This window comes from Schistocerca nitens, chromosome 1 (assembly GCF_023898315.1).
Source record: "Schistocerca nitens isolate TAMUIC-IGC-003100 chromosome 1, iqSchNite1.1, whole genome shotgun sequence".
Classification (NCBI taxonomy): domain Eukaryota; kingdom Metazoa; phylum Arthropoda; class Insecta; order Orthoptera; family Acrididae; genus Schistocerca; species Schistocerca nitens.
The window spans coordinates 1,042,566,755-1,042,586,879 of NC_064614.1; the positions used below are offsets into that span (position 1 = coordinate 1,042,566,755).

General features: G+C 43.3%; 1 protein-coding gene across 1 annotated transcript in view; it reads right to left on the reverse strand.

The window, feature by feature from the left end:
- The window catches only part of LOC126238016 (potassium channel subfamily T member 2), a 1,051,128-nt gene that overhangs the window by 417,529 nt on the left and 613,474 nt on the right, over positions 1–20,125 (reverse strand). The window contains exons 6-7 of the mRNA XM_049947763.1: positions 6,520–6,603; positions 3,321–3,415 (exon numbers count right to left, since the gene is read on the reverse strand). Of these exons, the coding sequence (XP_049803720.1) occupies positions 3,321–3,415; positions 6,520–6,603 (179 nt within the window). The remainder of the gene's footprint in view (positions 1–3,320; positions 3,416–6,519; positions 6,604–20,125) is intronic.

The window sequence follows — 20,125 nt, forward strand, 5'->3', positions numbered from 1 at the left end:
GAAAGTGTAGGTTATGCAAAACAAGCTGTGTCATCCGGGCACTTGCGACCAATCGAGCGGGCGGGAACAGCGCCGTTTAAGCAACAGCCTACTGAGTTATGCCAGTGAGGCGGCGCACCGTCTTGCTGCCGTGTAAAGTTCTGTTGAAGCTTCTTCAAACTGACGAAAGAGCCATAGTTCTAGCATATACAAGATTGCTTCACCGAAAGAGAAAGGCCCATACTTCGATATGGCAAAAAATTAATTTAGGGGAGTCTCGTTGCAATTATAGCGTCTCGTGGGGATTTGCTCATCCGCAGATGTCCAAATTATTTGTGTTCGCATTTCCACTTAGGTGAAATGACGATTCATCACTGAAGACGGCACGATGCAGAAAATCTTCATCGTCATGCAACAACATATTGTTTGCAAAGTTGGCACATAAATCGTTGTCTGTAGGGTTTAGAGCTCTTAACAACTGCAAACAATAAGGAGGTAATTATAAGCATTTCCTTAAAAGTCTCCACAAAGGCGTCACTGTAAGTGGTAGTTCACGATTAGCCTTTCGAACTGATTTCTTGGGGCTAAGCGTGAAACTCTCAGTCGGTCAACACGTTCATCAGTCACTCTTTGTCGTTCCGTACACTTCCTATTGTGCACAGGTATGCAGACAAAACTGTTCGAGTTGCTGTTTCATTTGATGTATAATTTATAAATGCTACAAAGCCTTAAAACCTGTATATTCAATTTGAAACACCCTGTATTTGTCCACTTGTGTGTTAGTTGTTTTTTATCTGACAGTCTTCCCGGAAACACATCACATAACGTACTACCTGATGGTTTCTTCAAGTTCGTAATTGTTCCACGGAGCGTACTATGTCTGCCAACACAGATTATTCGTTTGACGTCCACACATCAACACTACAATACCTGACCTGCTGCCGACGGGAAAATAAACATTAGTGGCTTGATTGTGCCACGTTTGCTTGTAAGTACTAACCAACCAACAAGCATACATCTCGTAATAGCTATAGCTACTAATCTGAAAATGAAGTAAATTCTAATGTAAGGTTGTTTAGTACGCTGTCCTCAGTCACCAAGAGAAATATCTGCACTAACACCCTGATTGAACAAAATGGGAGACACTCCAGAGTATCACCATTGTTATAGGTTCCCCTTTTTCTTTAAAAGCAAGTTATCTTAACCTGATTCACACGTGTAGGGCTGTCGGACAACTCTGCATTTACAACCATACTTCTCAATCCATCTTATGGCTTGTGGACGGGTAAGACGTTGTGGCCGGCCGCTGGTGGCCGAGCGGTTCTAGGCGCTTCACTCTGGAACCGCGCGCCCGCTACGATCGCAGGTTCGAGTCCTGCCTCGGGCATGGGCGTGTGTGATGTCCTTAGGTTAGTTAGGTTTAAGTAGTTCTAAGTTCTAGGGGACTGATGACCATAGATGTTAAGTCCCACAGTGCTCAGAGGCAAGCCAGTACCCAGAACAACCACCTCTGGCCGTAATAACGGCCTTGTTACGCCTGGGCATTGAGTCAAACAGAGCTTGGATGGCGTGTACAGGTACAGCTGCCCATGCAGTTTCAACGCGATACCACAGTTCATCAAGAGTAGTGACTGGCGTATTGTGACGAGCCAGTTGCTCGGCCACCAGTGACAACACGTTTTCAGTTGGTGAGAGATCTGGAGATTGCGCTGGCCAGGGTAGCAGTCGAATATTTTCTGTATCCAGAAAGGCCCGTAGAGGACCTGCAACATGCGGTCGTGCATTATCCTGCTGAAATGTAGGGTTTCGCAGGGATCGAATGAAGGGTAGAGCCATCTGAAATGTAACGTCCACTGTTCAAAGTGCCGTCAATGCGAACAAGAGGTGACCGAGACGTGTAACCAATGGCACCCCACACCATCACGCCGGGTGATACGCCAGTATTGCGATGACAAATACACGCTTCCAATGTGCGTTCACCGCGATGTCACCAAACATGGATGCAACCATGATGATGCTGTAAACAGAACCTGGATTCATCCGAAAAAATGACGTTTTGCCATTCGTGCACCCAGGTTCATCGTAGAGTAGACCATCGTAGGCGCTCCTGTCTGTGATGCAGCGTTAAGGGTAACCGCAGCCATGGTCTCCGAGCTGATAGTCCATGCTGCTGCAAACGTCGTCGAACTGTTCGTGTAGATGGTTGTTGTTTTGCAAACGTCCCCATCTGTCGACTCAGGGATCGAGACGTGGCTGCACGATCCGTTACAGCCATGCGGATAAGATGCCTGTCATCTCGACTGCTAGTGATACACGAGGCCGTTGGGATCCAGCACGGCGTTCCGTATTACCCTCCTGAACCCACCGATTCCATATTCCGCTAACAGTCATTGGATCTCGACCAACGCGAGCAGCAATGTGGCGATACGATAAACCGCAATCGCGATAGGCTACAATCCGACCTTTATCAAAGTCGGAAACGTGATGGTACGCATTTCTCCTCCTTGCAGGAGGCATAACAACAAAGTTTCACCAGTCAACGCCGGTCAACTGCTGTTTGTGTATGAGAAATTGGTTGGAAACTTTCCTCATGTCAGCATGTAGTAGGTGTCGCCAGCGGCGCCAACTTTGTGTGAATGCTCTGAAAAGCTAATCATTTGCATATCACAGCATCTTCTTCGTGTCGGTTAAATTTCGCGTCTGTAGCAGGTCATTTTCGTGGAGTAGCAATTTTAATGGCCAGTAGTGTAGATTCTTCCCCTACTCCTACTCGGTAGGTAGGGATGCCTCTGGATTTTACATTAACAAACGTCAAGTTTGGTAATAACATCCTTCAGTTGAAAGCTAAACGTCACTACCACTCCTATTATGGCCAGCAACAACACTGTTTTACTTCATTTTTGTGGGTGGGGGCTTTTGCAGTAGCAATCTAACCTGTGTAAACCCACTGACGTTGCAGATCTTCGGAGCAAGTATCAAGCTTTCTGTCTTTACTAAGACGCGCCGTTTCGTGGCGTCTTCTATTGTGATGTTTTACAGCAGCGTGTAGTCGGTGGATGGAGCTGCCAGTTAATTCTCTGCAATTTTCAGGGCACGAGTGTTACTATTTAGCTCCGGTAACCCGAACGCTTCCGCTTTTGCCTGCTCTCTGCATTGTGTCCCTCATTTCCTGTCTTGGAGTGCCCTCGATGGCTCCCAACAGCCTTAAGCGTGACAACGTACAACTCATTAAATCGGCAATATCCGACACTATACGAAGCTTAGTTGTTCCTGTGTGTTCGCGGGCGGCATCTTCAAGACGCCTAAGCGGAACCCGTGAGAATGCAGCGTGCACCACCTACCTGGTAAAGACGAGGCACAGCAGCGTCGCCGACAGGATCATCAGTTGCTGCGACAGCGCAGACTGCGACTTCTGCATCGCCCGGTGCAGGTCGTTCTGTCAACAAGGGATACACAAGTCAGAAAATTCCAGAAATTGGCACTACTGGGCGTTATTATGATGCGTGTTGTTGAAACTGTATACGTTGTTCTTTCATAAATGATGCAGGGGTTAGTAACACCGAGGATTATATGTTACAATATTCGTGAAAATGTGGCACAATATTATTGGAAATAGGTTGTCGTTTAACTCCTGAGGAAGAAGTCAGCGTTTTCTTTCACCCATATCGTTTTTAAGTACGCGAGCTAGACACGGAGGCTACGTCAGTAGAAAGTTAACGGAAATCCACAGTGCTCTAGTTGACACTCGCGTCTATTTAACAGTGGACCGCACTTTTCTTGCCGATGTAACTATTCCCGTGGTATTGGTGAGAGCATAAACCGTGATCCACTGCCGCAAAGACTGAAAATATTAACAAAAGTATAATGAGTAAGTCTCTTGACAGATTATGTTCGAGAAAGCCGTCGTGCTTTTTGCGAAGACACTGAGACCAAAGGGATTCTACTAGTGTAATTATTCCGACCTATGACAAATTATTTAAACAGGTGAAAGATCCTCTGCACAATAAGTCCATCACACTTTGCCAGCTGATCGTAAGCAGAAACAGGTGAATATAGCAGCTTTGGTAAAACCATTGTGTTACGTTGGAGGTGAAATGTTTTCGCATCAAACTGACGCTACTTATGAATTAGATTAGAACTGAAATCGGATTTGAAACTCCAGTTCACTGAGTGGAGATGCCCAGGTGCCCAAAAACGAAGCAGATTTGACAAGCTCAGTCAAAATTCACATATGCTTGTGATTTTCTAGGAATAATCATAAAAAATGCGATTACCACAGTAAAAAAACAAGGCCGCAGTGACTCGAGCCTGACATATTCGTTTTTCATAACACGCATGTTACATCATAAGATTTCAATTACTCTCAAAACTGAAACAATCTATGGGATGTTTCCTTTCTCAAAAGAGTTTTTTGGTGATACTATGCTAATCAATGCAAAGGTGAACAGATGTAGTATCTTGGATGGATTAGGATAGCTTCCAAGACGTAGAAGGACTGTCGTTGAGAAGGAGCGAGACCAGCCATGCTACGCAGTTACTAAATATGTATGAAAATTGGCTATACCTGTATGTTTCAACCTCGTTCCACCTCTAGCTGTCCATCATCCCTTCCTCCCTCTCTATGTCCATTTCCAATTCCCCACTTCCTCTCCCACTCTCTGCTGATGTCCTCAATCTCCCCTGCTCCTTTCTCTCTGACCTTGAGCCTTGCTTATTGTTATTGCAAAAGAAACCTTCATCTGGATTTGAAGTCGCTTAAAGTCAATGGATCAACGGTTGGGATCATTGGTATACGGGATATGAGAGACTTCTCTCCAGCTGACGGAACTGTGGGGACAGTATTTCGTATACTGTTGATCTGATAATGGGTAAGGTAACAAAATTTTGGACGATTCAGATTCCCTACCAATATTATAATCATAAGCCGATAACACAACTCCCCTTTTTCCTGCAAAACTGGCGGCGAGGAAGAAAACAAAATAGCACATTGTTGTGTATACAACTATTGTTTAAAATTATGTGTGTATTTGTAACGAAGAAGAATATGTGTGCGAGAAACAATCTGTCTAATGGTTTACATGTCCAGGTATTGCAGTTAAAACTGACTGAAAGAAAGAAAGAAAACGGAACCGCTCATTTTGGCAGAACAGTACAGTACAGCATTCGCAACTCGCAGTCGGGTTTAACTACAAAACTTTCTTTAAAAAAAAATCTAGCGTATGTCCGTCTGAACGTTTGTGTATTGTGTAAAAATCTGGTACTGGACGTTACTCGTTCAATCCCGAATAGGAGAGGGGAATTTTGCTCTCTCCACTCACTCTAATGCGGTCCCAGGTCCGGTAAGGCTGCTCTCAACAAAGCACCGGTACTAGAGTTTGGTGGTAAAAGGCTGCTGGAACGAGGGACTCGTCACCCTCACCCTGCCAGTGCCGTGGCGAAGAATAGCTGCACCCTGCCTGCTGTCAGGTCAACAGCACGGTGCAGGCTTGTACCACAAACTTTACATTTTTTCATCAGCACTAGCTGTAGCCTACCTATTCTATCCCGTGTCAAGCACTACCATCCCTTTTCATATTTCCCTGTTCTTTACGCCTTCATGCGATACATTCTGGTCCCCTTTTCATTTTGTTCCCCTACCACGACCGTCCCCGAACCTAACCTCCTCTTCACATTACAATCCACTTACCTACATGACCTCTTTGTTTACATCCACACTCTGAAACTTCACAAAACCTTTAATCTTCTTCTCTCTTCGTCTCTCTTATCTGAGCACAAGTCCTCCCAATTTATTTTTAATATCTTCCTTCTTTCTGTGTAACAGAATCTTTTTGTTCAAAATGATAAAGGATATTAACTGTTATAATATTTCAGTAACATCAGTGAGAATCACGTATCAATGCTCTGCTCTTTTAATAACGTTTTACCATTTTATGTTTTTTAACACCATTAGGCTGAAGAGCAGAATGTTTGTACTGTGGACAGGACACCCTTTGATCTTATGAGCTCAACAGAGAAAATATCGATAACGAAATATAAATAAGTATTTAAGTGTAAGAAGGTAAACAATTGAGTCAAAAGAACTAGTTGATTTCAAGAAATAGAAGAAGACCTAAAACAAGCAAGGATTAGAAGGGAAATGATGAATGTAAGAGACAAATTCAGAATTTATGAGTACAAAATTTAAAGTAAAAGAAAGAAAGAAAACAGGCAAAATACGGACAGAGCAAAGGAAACAGGAATACAACCAAAGAATGAAGAGATTTTGGGAAGAGAATAAGAAGGAAACAAGAAAAACTGAATAATCATGTTACATTCAAATTAATCATTGTCGTCGGAAAAAATATGTAATAATCTGCGAAAACTAGAATAATAGTTTATTATATTTGCAATAACAACATTTGATGTATGGTAGATCTTCTCCGTAATTAAAGTGTGATTTGAAAAAGAGAGTGATTAATGTTTAACGAAGTTATCTGCCGGTATCATCAACAATAGAGTGGTTAGTTTTTCTGGATAAAGATCAGTACAAGAGATACTTACGAACATATTCTCGAGGGAGTGCTTCGCCAGCCAGCAGTTGAGGAATACTGGGATGAACAGGTTGCGCAGTGGCGGCCACAGAAGCTGAAATACAAAAGAAACGTGAATTTACAGCAAATGAGGCTTTCTCTTCCGTCGGTGAGAGCATATAATCACACTATACGTAAAAGAAAACACAATCGCCTGAAATGTACACTCACCACAGAACCAAATTACTGTCTGATGGGAACGGGTATCGGTAACCTGTCTAATACAGGGTTCCATTGCGATGAAAGAAAATGGGGAACATCGCATAGATAAAGCAAACGTGTGAGAAATTGAAGCGCAGGTAGCTGCTCCGTTGGAGTGGAGCGCTTCCGTTACCAAGCGAATGCAACAGTGCCATTTCCAGACAACTGGAATGTCGTCAGACGCCATACATCCGTCGGGGTGTAGCGTCAGCTATGGACTGCGAGCTATACGTCACGAGAACAAAGCAGCTGTCTGTGAAGAGGCAGGGATTGCTCAACCTGCTACGTCCAACCTACAAATATTGTGGCATCGAAAAGAGTCAACTGCGATGTCTGGGTTCCACTCGTCTCAGTATCGGCATGAGCGAGTGTCGTTGTCGGTGCTTTCTGAGACGTGTGAAAAATCACTTTTTTCCTAGCCTTTTGAGTGCTTTGATGTGCCCAAACCGTGACATTCTCTTCCGTACCAACCTCTAGCTCTCGCATCCAACGTCCTCAAATATGTGTTGGATGTGTTCCAATATTTGCACTCCCCTACAGTTTTTACCCACTGCAGGGCCCTCTAGTACCTGTTCCCAGATATCTTAACATATGTCCTGCAGCTTCTTCCTGTTAGTGGTTCCAACGTATTTCTTTCTTCACCGAATGCCGGCCGCTGTGGCCGAGCGATTCTTGGCGCTTCAGTCCGGAACCGCGCTGCTGATATGGTCGCAGGTTCGAATCCTGCCTCGGGCATGGATATGTGTAACGTCCTTAGGTTAGGTTTAAGTAGTTCTAAGTCTAGAGGACTGATGACCTCAGATGTCAAGTCCCATAGTGCTTAGAGCCATTTGAACCATTTCGAACCTTGTCCATCTCTCTGTGCATATGCTAAGATCAATTTTTCTCACGAAAGGTACAGGTATCAATTTGAAACGGATGCCAAATACTAAGGTATACGTTCCCTTGGCGGTGTAGAAAGTTTTAACTTCTAATTCAATGGCAAGCGAGCCGGCCACAACACATCTCCTCCACGTCCAATCCAACGACTTGGAAATTGTCTCTGCAACTCATTTCTAGCCATCAGCGAAAAATGTGCCGGACACCGATCGTGTTGATACCACATTCTGTTCCTTGTTCCTAAAGGATTTCTTCCAAAAACAGACATAATATTTCTTGCAGGAATGTGGTGTACTTCCTACTATTAAGATTCTCTTCGATGAAACAGAGGCCTATAATTCTGTCCTCCAGAATCCCACACCGTACATCCACAGACCACGGCTTTTGGTGTGCAACGTGTCGCAGCCAAAATGGATTTTTGAATCTTCGCCGATTCGGCAGAGAACTTGCTAGTTCACCTAATTTTCTGCATCCTCCTGCAGCACCACATCTCAAACGCTTCGATTCTCTACTGTGTTCCAAATGTACTTTCTCAGAAATATCTTCCTCAAATTAAGACGAATGTTAGATACCGGTAGAATTCTTATGGACAAGAATGATCCTTTCGCCTTGCTAGTCTCCTTTTCATATTTTCATTCCTTTGTCTGCCATGTATTACTTTGCTTCCAAGGCAGCAGAATATTTTAACACGTTCGGTGTCGCCGTCCAGCGAGGCGCGGTAACAAGCGGCCGACGCCCCGCGTAGCGTCTCTATCGGCACCGTCTAGTCTGCTTTTCGTTTATTGAACGGGTCGAATTTGCCTCAGTCCGTGCCCGGGCATTCTGCAGTGCAAGTCGGTTGCGATTTGGCTGTCGGCTGATCTTTATACCATTCCGTGGTGAAACTTGGGCAGGCAAGTGCATTTGTTTTCAAATTATCGTTCCTTAAAAATGGTTCAAATGGCTCTGAGCACTATGGGACTCAACTGCTGAGGTCATTAGTCCCCTAGAACTTAGAACTAGTTAAACCTAACTAACCTAAGGACATCACAAACATCCATGCCCGAGGCAGGATTCGAACCTGCGACCGTAGCGGTCTTGCGGTTCCAGACTGCAACGCCTTTAACCGCACGGCCACTTCGGCCGGCGTTCCTTATCTATAAAAAATATTTTCAGCGTAATTACACACAAATGTTATTTTTATAGATATGTCTAAAACACATTTTAATTTATACTTATCACAAATTTACTTTCAGCAGGAAATAATTTCCTCTTACGTTCACGCCCGTTTTGAGACATGTCTACAAAAATTAAATTTGTGTTTAATTACGCTGAAAATAATTATTTTATTGATAAAGATTCCGGAATAGTCCCCCATTCGGATCTCCGAGAGGATATTGCCAAGGGGGAGGTGACCACGAGAAAAAGATTGAATAATCAACTACGAGTCGGGGTGTGGAATGTCAGAAGCCTGAATGGGGAAGAGAAGCTAGAAAATGTGAAATGGCTCAATCTAGATATAGTATGGGTCAGTGAAATGAAATGGAGAGAAAACAAGGATTTCTGGTCAGATAACTATTGAATAATATCAACAGCAGCAGAAAATGGTATAACGGGAGTAGGATTCGTTATGAATAGGAAGATAAGGCAAAGACTGTGGTACAGTGAACAGTTCAGTGATAGGGTTGTCTTATAAGAATCGACAGCAAACCAACACCGACGACGATGGTAGGATTCGTTATGAGTAGGGAGATAAGGCAAAGACTGTGTTACAGTGAACAGTTCAGTGATAGGGTTGTTCTTATGAGAATCGATAGCAAACCAACACCGACAGCGATAGTTCACGTATACATGCCGAAATCGCAAGCTGAAGTTGAAGAGATAGAGAAGGTATATGAGCCTACTGAAAGGTTAGTACAATGATTAAAGGGAGTTGAAAATCTCTACTAGACACAGGGGACTGAAATGCAGTTGTAGGGGAAGGAGTGGAAGAAAAGGTTACAGGAGAATATGGGCTTGGGACAACTGAGTTCTCTAATAAACTTGAGCTAGTAATAGCGAACAGTCTGTTCGAGAATCACAAGAGGAGGCGGTATACTCTGAAAAGCCCGGGTGATACGGGAAGATTTCAGTTAGATTACATAATGGTCAGAGATTCCGGAATCAGATACTGGATTGTAAGGCGTACTGTAATATTTCTGGCTTATTCAGCCATCGTATTAGGCTCCAGGAAGCTATTCACAGGGCAGTGGAGATGCAAGAAGCATAGAGATGACGCAATGTGGGATGAGGTACCGGTGACAGATGTTAGATTCGGTACCATTCCCGTGAGAAAGACTGCCTGCATGATGCTGCTGCTCTGTGATTGGCTGCTGTGTTCCGCGGTAGGGCGCCATAACGTTTTAAACTTGAGTTGCTGTTATTAATGAAACCTGTAATCCAAATTACTTCATTTTTTTAAATAAACATCTCTCAACAGCCAGCTATCAATCAGTCATTTCAAAATTATTAAAATCAAAGTACTACTAAAAACAAAAGACTGACGATATTACTGCCGATGCACTTCGGTGGCGTTCGGGTCACGCCTTGCTGGCCTGGCGCGCGAAGTGTCTCGGGCAGTCCGGCTCTCCAGTTCTGACCGTTCCAGTAGACAGACATGTTGTCTGTTATAGCAGTATTTGTTTCATGCAATTTTATTTACTACAATTCCGACCGTCGCTAGGTACAGACATGTTGTCTGTAATAGTAGTATTTGATTCATGTAATTTTATTCTCCAGTTCTGACGGTTCCAGTAGACAGACATGTTGTCTGTGGCAGGATGTATTTCAAGTTATTTTAGCCAGATATAATGACTGTGGAAAGATACGTTCAATACGTTGTGATCAAGAATAGTTTCTCGTGTCTATATCAATAAAAACGCGAGTGGCATCCCAAATGAGTTATAGTTTATTCGTAGCAGCAGTTTCTTGCGAAGTTAATTTCAGCCTCAAGAAAAAGATTCCACGACCTGCGTGCAGTTTTCTGCGCTGGGGACATCATCATGAAGACAACAGGTTAGTGAAGTGTACAAGAACTCATGTATTCCACACAGGGCAGTGGAAACAACTAGGCACCTCACGTGTACTGCATGCAAAGTACAAATGTGCTCAGTGACACGTCATCTGCAGTAATGCAGAGGAGGTAAAGAAGGTTGAAATTATTAACACTATCTCACTTTTATTCCTTTTTTCTTGCCGTAGTAGCCAGGAGCAGATATAGACACAGATCACAACATAGTAGTGATGAAGAGTAGGTTGAAGTTCAAGGGATTAGTCAGGAAGAATCAATACTCAAAGAAGTGAGATACGGAAGTACCAAGGGATGACGAGACACGCTTGAAGTTCTCTAAGACTGTAGATACAGCAATAAGGAATAACTCTGTAGGCAGTACAGTTGAAGAGGAATGGACGTCTCTAAAAGGGGACCTCACAGATTTTGGAAGAAATACATAGGTACAAAGAAGTTAAGTACGAAGAAACCATGGGTAACAGAAGAAATACTTCAGTTGATCAATGAAAGAAGGAACTACGAGAATGTTTAAAGAAATTCAGGAATACAGAAAGACAAGTCGCTGAACAATGAAATAAATAGGAAGTGCAGGGAAGTTGAGACGAAATGCCTGCATGAAAAATGTGAAGACATCTTAAAAGAAATGATTGTTCGAAGGACTGACTCAGCATATAGGAAAGTCAAAACAGTCTTCGCTGAAAATAAAAGCAAGGGTGGTAGCATAAAGAGTGCAATAGGAATTCCACTGTTAAATGCAGAGGAGAGAGCGGATGGATGGAAAAATACATTGAAGGCCTCAATGAGGGGGAAGATGTGTCTGATGTGATAGAATAAGAAACAGGAATCGATTTAGAAGAGGTAGGGGATCCAATATTAGAATCAGAATTTAAGAGATCTTTTGGGGGACTTAAGATCAAATAAGCAGAAGGGGTAGATAACATTCTATCAGAATTTCTAAAATCATTGAGGGAGGTCACAACAAAACGACTCTTCTCGTTGGTGTGTAGAATGTATGAGTCCGGCGACATACCATCTGACTTTCGGAAAAACATCATCCACACAATTCCGAAGACTGGAAGAGCTGACAAGTGCGAGAATTATCCTACAATCTGCTTAACAGCTCATGCATCCAAGTTGCTAACAAGGATAATATACAGAAGAATCGAAAAGAAAATTGAGGATGTGCTAAATGACAATCAGTTTGGTTTTAGGAAAGGTAAAGGCACCCAAGAGGCAATCCTGATGTTGCGGTTGTCAATGGAAACAAGGCTAAAGAAAAAAAAAAAAGATACGTTCATTGGATCTGTCGACCTGGAAAAAGCGTGCAACAATGTAAAATGGAGCAATATGTTCGAAATTCTGAGAAAAACAGAGATATGCTGTAGGGAGAGGTGGATAATATACAATATGTACAAGAGCCAAGAAGGAATAATAAGACGACAAAGAACGAAGCGCTCAGATTAAAAAGGGTGTAAGACGGAGATGTAGTCTTTCCCTCCTACTGTTCAATCTGTATATCGAAAAAGCAATGATGGAAATAAAATAAATGTTCAGGAGTGGAATTAAAATTCAATGTGAAAGGATGTCAATGATATGTTTCGCTGATGACATTGCAATCCTGAGTGAAAGTGAAGAAGAACTGCATGATATGCTGAATGGAATGAACCGTCTAATGAGTACAGAATATGGATTGAAAGTAAATCGAAGAAAGGTTAAACTAATGAAAAGTAGCAGAAATGAGAATAGCGAGAAACTTTACGACAGGATTGATGGTCACAAAGTTGATGAAGTTAAGGAATTCTGCTACCTAGGCACCAAATTACCAAACGGAGCAAGGAGGACATCAAAAGCAGAATAGAAGTGGCAAAAGGGGCATTCCTGGCCAAGAGAAGTCTACTAGTATCAAACAGGCCTTAATTTCAGGAAGAAACTTCTGAGAATGTATATCTGCAGCACAGCATTTTATGACAGCGAAACATGGACTGTGGGAAAACCGGAAGAGAAGAGAATCGAAGCATTTGAGATGTGGTGCAACAGGGGAATGTTGAAAATTAGGTAGATTGATTAGGTAAGGAATGAGTAGTTTCTAAGATGAATCGGAGAGGAAAGGAATATGTGGAAAACACTGACAAGGAGAAGGGACAGGATGATAGGACATCTGTTAAGACATCAGGGAATGACTTCCGTAGTACTAGAGGGAGATGTACATGACAAAAACTGTAGCGGAAGACAGAGATAGGAATACATCCAGTAGATAATGGAGGATGTAGGTTGCAAGTGCTACTCTGAGGTGAAACCCGTCAGAAGACTGATGACTCCCTCCATCCCAAAAAAGATAAAGAACTATAAATTGAAAACAAATGCACTTGCCTGGTCAAGTTTCAGCACAAAATGGTAGAAAGATAAACCGACAGCTAAATCGCAATCGACGTTCACTGCGGAGTGCCGGGCACGGACTGAGGCAATTCCGATCCGCACAGTAAACGAAGCACAGACTAGACGGCCTCGATAATCAGAAAACGCTTGGCGTGGCGTCGGCCATCTGCCGTTCCACGAGCTACCACGCCTGGGGCGGAGTACCGAACGTGTTAATTTCCTCTACTTCGCGGACCCCTATTTTTATGATAAGTTTATCGTTAACCTTATTACTTTAGTTTTTCTTCGGTTTACTCTCAGCCCACATTCCGTACTCATTACACAGTTCATTCTATTCAAAACATTCTGTAATTCGTCTTCACTTTCACTGTGAACAGCAATGTCATCAGAGAATCTTATCATTGATATCATTTCGCCCTGAATTTTAATTCCACTCTTGAATATTTCTTTTATATCCGTCATTTCTTCTTCGATGTGCAGACTGAATAGTCGAGGAGACTTACACTCTTTTCAATCTGCGCAGTTCGTTCTTGGTCTTCCAGTCTTATTGTTCCCTTTTGGTTCTTGTACATATTATATATTTGCCGTCTTTCCCTACAGCTTACTACTATTCTTCCCAGAATTTTGAACCACTAGCACCAGTTTACATTATCGAATACTTTTCCTTGGTCGACAAATCTTGTGAAGGTATTTTGATTTTCCCAAGTCTTAGCTCCATTATCAAGTGGCAACGTCAGAACAGCCTCTGTGGTGCCTTTACATTTTCTAAAACCACACTAATCGTCGTCAAACAGATCCCTGTTTTTCTTTTGCACTCTTCTGCATTCTATTGTTGTCAGTAACTTTGATAGATTAGCTCTTAAGCACTTTGTGTGATAATTCTCGCACATTTGTGCCTTTACAATCTTCAGAACTGTCTGGATGATTTTTTTTTTCGAAAGTCTGTTGGTATGGCTGAAATATCATACAATCTACACACCAACTTATCGTTTTGTTTTCATGTACCTTAATGATTCTAGAGATTCCGACGCAGTTTCATCTACGCCTTCTGTCTTCTTTCATTGCAAGTCCTCCAAACCTTTGTCACACTATCTCTATAATAATAGGTATAGTGCGTCTTCCAAATCGACTTTCTTTCCTTCTTCTATCACGTTATCGGAGAGATCCTCACCATCCCAGAAGCCTTGAATGTATTGTTTCCAAGTATCCGCTCTATCTTCCATGTTTAACAGCAAAACTGTTCCTGCATCAATGTTGCCAGCTTCGTTTTAGGTTTACCGCAGGCTGTTTTGACTTTTCTTAATGCTATATTTGACCTTCTGGCAATTATTTCTTTTCATACTATTCCTCAAGCCATTTTTCTTCTGCTTCCCTGTACATCCCATTTATTTCATTCTTAAGTGAAATTTCCGGTCACAAAAACTGTCAACGGCTGGGAGAGCGGTGTGCTGACGACATGCCCTTCCGTATCCACATCAAGTGACCCTGTCGGTTGAGGACGACACGGCGATCGGCCGTTTCCCGTTGGGCCTTCCGGGGCCTGTTCGGACGGAGGAAAAGTAACGTATTATTGCCTTTTATCGCCTATCTTCTTTTCGTGATATCCATTATTGCAGTAATTATAGCATTACAAAACTTCAAACGTACATAATCATTTCTCAGTAAGTAACGCACCCCTTCACACGATGATTCTTCCTGACGATTTTCTTGAACGCCACCTACTCTTCATCATTACAATATTGTTGTCTGAGTCTATATCTGCTATTGAGTAAGCTTTACAATTCAGTATCTCACTTCGGGTCTCTGTATAGCCATGATTAAACACACCTGGAATCTGCCCGGACATTTCGACCCTCTACAACTACACTTCCTCCTGTCGTGATTCTTGTGCAGTGTATTCACTATTATTAGCTGAAATTTATTGCAGAACTCAATTAGTCATTCTACTGTCTCATTCCCACCACCAAGCCTACATTCTCCCATAACAGGGTGGGCTTACTGGTAGTTGGGAGCTCCAACGTCAGGTGCGTAATGGGGTCCCTTAGAGATATGGCAGCAAGAGAGGGGAAGAAAACCAATGTGCACTCCGTGTGCATACCGGGGGGAGTCATTCCAGATGTGGAAAGGGTCCTTCCGGATACCATGAAGGGTACAGGGTGCACCCATCTGCAGGTGGTCGCTCATGTCGGCACCAATGATGTGTGTCGTTATGGATCGGGGGAAATCCTCTCCGGCTTCCGGCGGCTATCTGATTTGCTGAAGACTGCCAGTCTCGCTAGCGGGATGAAAGCAGAGCTCACCATCTGCAGCATCGTCGACAGGACTGACTGCGGACCTTTGGTACAGAGCCGAGGGGAGGGTCTGAATCAGAGGCTGAGACGGTTCTGCGACCGTGTGGGCTGCAGATTCCTCGACTTGCGCCATAGGGTGGTGGGGTTTCGGGTTCCGCTGGATAGGTCAGGAGTCCACTACACGCAGCAAGCGGCAACAATCGGTATTGTAATTGTAAACTGTCGAAGCTGCATTGGTAAAGTACCGGAACTTCAAGCGCTGATAGAAAGCACCGAAGCTGAAATCGTTATAGGTACAGAAAGCTGGCTGAAGCCAGAGATAAATTATGCCGAAATTTTTACAAAGGTACAGACGGTGTTTAGAAAGGATAGATTGCATGCAACCGGTGGTGGCGTGTTTGTCGCTGTTAGTAGTAGTTTATCCTGTAGTGAAGTAGATGTGGATAGTTCCTGTGAATTATTATGGAGGGAGGTTACACTCAACAACCGAGCTAGGTTAATAGTTGGCTCCTTTTACCGACCTCCCGACTCAGCAGCATTAGTGACAGAACAAATGAGACAAAATTTGTAATACATTTCACATAAATTTTCTCAGCATATTATAGTCTTAGGTGGAGATTTCAAATTACCAGATATAGACTGGGACACTCAGATGTTTAGGACGGGTGGTAGGGACAGAGCATCGAGTGACATTATACTGAGTGCACTATCCGGAAATTACCTCGAGCAATTAAACAGAGAACCGACTCGTGGAGATAACATCTTGGACCTACTGATAACAAACAGACCCGAACTTTTCGACTCTGTAAGTGCAGAACAGGGAATCAGTGATCATAAGGCCGTTGTAGCGTTCCTGAATATGGAAGTTAATAGGAATATAAAAAAAGGGAGGAAGGTTTATCTGTTTAGCAAGAGTAATAGAAGGCAGATTTCAGACTACCTAACAGATCAAAACGAAAATTTCTGTTCCGACACTGACAATGTTGAGTGTTTATAGAAAAATTTCAAGGCAATCGTAAAATGCGTTTTAGACAGGTACGTGCCGAGTAAAACTGTGAGGGACGGAAAAAACCCACCGTGGTTCAACAACAAAATTAGGAAACTACTGCGAAAGCAAAGAGAGCTTCACTCCAAGTGTAAACGCAGCCAAAACCTCTCAGACAAACAGAAGCTAAACGATGTCAAAGTTAGCGTAAGGAGGGCTTTGCGTGAAGCGTTCAGTGAATTCGAAAGTAAAAATCTATGTACCGACTTGACAGAAAATCCTAGGAAGTTCTGGTCTTACGTTAAATCAGTAAGTGGCTCGAAACAGCATATCCAGACACAACGGGATGATGATGGCATTGAAACAGAGGATGACACGCGTAAAGTTGAAATACTAAACACCTTTTTCCAAAGCTGTTTAACAGAGGAAGACCGCACTGAAGTTCCTTCTCTAAATCCTCGCACAAACGAAAAAATGGCTGACATCGAAATAAGTGTCCAAGGAATAGAAAAGCAACTGGAATCACTCAACAGAGGAAAGTCCACTGGACCTGACGGGATACCAATTCGATTCTACACAGAGTACGCGAAAGAACTTGCCCCCCTTCTGACAGCCGTGTACCGCAAGTCTCTAGAGGAACGGAAGGTTCCAAATGACTGGAAAAGAGCACAGGTAGTCCCAGTCTTCAAGAAGGGTCGTCGAGCAGATGCGCAAAACTATAGACCTATATCTCTGACGTCGATCTGTTGTAGAATTTTAGAACATGTTTTTTGCTCGCGTATCATGTCGTTTTTGGAAACCCAGAATCTACTCTGTAGGAATCAACATGGATTCCGGAAACAGCGATCGTGTGAGACCCAACTCGCTTTATTTGTTCATGAGACCCAGAAAATATTAGATACAGCCTCCCAGGTAGATGCTATTTTCCTTGACTTCCGGAAGGCGTTCGATACAGTTCCGCACTGTCGCCTGATAAAGTAAGAGCCTACGGAATATCAGACCAGCTGTGTGGCTGGATTAAAGAGTTTTTAGCAAACAGAACACAGCATGTTGTTATCAATGGAGAGACGTCTACAGACGTTAAAGTAACCTCTGGCGTGCCACAGGGGAGTGTTATGGGGCCATTGCTTTTCAAAAAATTGTTCAAATGGCTCTGAGCACTATGCGACTCAACTGCTGAGGTCATTAGTCCCCTAGAACTTAGAACTAGTTAAACCTAACTAACCTAAGGACATCACAAACATCCATGCCCGAGGCAGGATTCGAACCTGCGACCGTAGCGGTCTTGCGGTTCCAGACTGCAGCGCCTTTAACCGCACGGCCACTTCGGCCGGCCGATTGCTTTTCACAATATATATAAATGACCTAGTAGATAGTGTCGGAAGTTCCATGCGGCTTTTCGCGGATGATGCTGTAGTATACAGAAAAATTGCAGCGTTAGAAAATTATAGCGAAATGCAAGAAGATCTGCAGCGGATAGGCACTTGGTGCAGGGAGTGGCAACTGACCCTTAACATAGACAAATGTAATGTTTTGCGAATACATAGAAAGAAGGATCCTTTATTGTATGATTATATGATAACGGAACAAACACTGGTAGCAGTTACTTCTGTAAAATATCTGGGATTATGCGTGCGGAACGATTTGAAGTGGAATGAACATACAAAAGTAATTGTTGGTAAGGCGGGTACCAGATTGAGATTCATTGGGAGAGTCCTTAGAAAATGTAGTCCATCAACAAAGGAGGTGGCTTACAAAACACTCGTTCGACCTATACTTGAGTATTGCTCATGAGTGTGGGATCCGTACCAGATCGGGTTGACGGAGGAGGTAGAGAAGATCCAAAGAAGAGCGGCGCGTTTCGTCACAGGGTTATTTGGTAAGCGTGATAGTGTTACGGAGATGTTTAGCAAACTCAAGTGGCAGACTCTGCAAGAGAGGCGCTCTGCATCGCGGTGTAGCTTGCTGTCCAGGTTTCGAGAGGGTGCGTTTCTGGATGAGGTATCGAATATGTTGCTTCCCCCTACTTATACCTCCCGAGGAGATCACGGATGTAAAATTAGAGAGTTTCGAGCGCGCACGGAGGCTTTCAGACAGTCGTTCTTCCCGCGAACCATACACGACTGGAACAGAAAAGGGAGGTAATGACAGTGGCACGTAAAGTGCCCTCCGCCACACACCGTTGGGTGGCTTGCGGAGTATAAATGTAGATGAACACTATCGTCTGTAGCTTGCCGTACTATCGTGTTGCAATCCCTCATGATTCTTAGACTATCATCCCCCTTCACCTATTGAATTACCGTTCATATACTTTCTCCATCTCTTTATTTTCCTCTTATGATGTCGGCACGTACCTATTTCGCTGGCGTTGGTTTCCTGTCGATTCTGGTGAGAACAACCCTGAACTATTCACATAAGTCACCCTTCACCCTATTTCCCTGTTCAGAACAAATCCCACTTCCGCTATACGTTTTTCTGCTGCTGTTCATATTATCCTACATTCGTCTGCCCAGAAATTCTTGCCTTCTTTCATTTCACTTCACTGACTCCCACTGTATATATAGATGGAGCTTTTGCATTTCTCTGTTTAGATTTCACACTCCGACTTGCAGAATGATACCCTTTCGTTGGCCAGTCAGTTTCTCACAGTTGCATCCAGGTGAGGAACTAATACAGATTCTTTTGCCAACTCAGAGATCATCATGACACTTTTTCAATTACCGTCCACATGCATTATGGGTACAAATAGTGTGTCCTTAGAGCAGTGGTTTCCATTGCCATCTGCCTCCTCATGACCTCTTTCATTGCTAATTCTTCCACCACTGAGAAGGAGTTTCTCACCAAAAGTACAAGATATGTCTCCAAAATCTAACCGCTCTTTTGCCCTCTTTGACAACGTCATTGGAATAAAGAGTGTAACTTCTCATACTGGGAGCCTTCGGCCGTTGTTGCTGATGACTTTTTTCAAAATTTAAGTAGTGGCTGTGTATGAATCCTTGACCCAGGATGTCTAGTTCCTGTAGATGAGTCGACATAAGTTGATTCCTGACAGTTGTAGTGTATTTGGCACGGCAGCTTTGCAGGTCCATCTCAACCAATAATGTAGAGCGATTTTTTAAACGTCTCTATGGTAGTGTCTGAGTGTCGTCACATGTTTTTACATGGCTGTTGTTTCCACTGGGGCCAAAGAGATACACAAGTCCCATGATGTATGTCACAGCTCGTGGTACTACAGGTCTTACAAGTGGCAGAAACCATCTCCAGCTGGTATCAAGTTACTATTTGAGACCACTGTAGTACTTTATAAAATGGCTCAAATGGCTCTGAGCACTATGGGACTTAACTTCTAATGTCATCAGTCCCCTAGAACTTAGAACTACTTAAACCTAACTAACCTAAGGACATCACACACACCCATGCCCGAGGCAGGATTCGAACTTGTGACCGTAGCAGCAGCGCAGTAATTTATAGCTGTGCACTTAAATAGACTCAAGCTCTTGATAACACATGACAAAGTTAAGGGCTTTCTTGGATATCTTTTCATTGCCACTCTGAGCTTCCGCCTAGCCCCAGACGCAGCCAAGCTTCTGCGATGTATGGCGTGTAAGGCAACTTGTGTGACGTCACAAGTTCGTTTCGGGGCCCCGGATTTACCGCAGGCCCAAGTTTTAACGTGTAGCCATTGGCGCATCGCAGTTGAAAACTGGCAACACCGTTGCAAGCTGTCAGGCATCATCTTGCGTCGTCCCGACCGTTGTTGAAGACTCTACAGCTACACCACGGATTGATAATGATGATAATAATAATAATAATAATA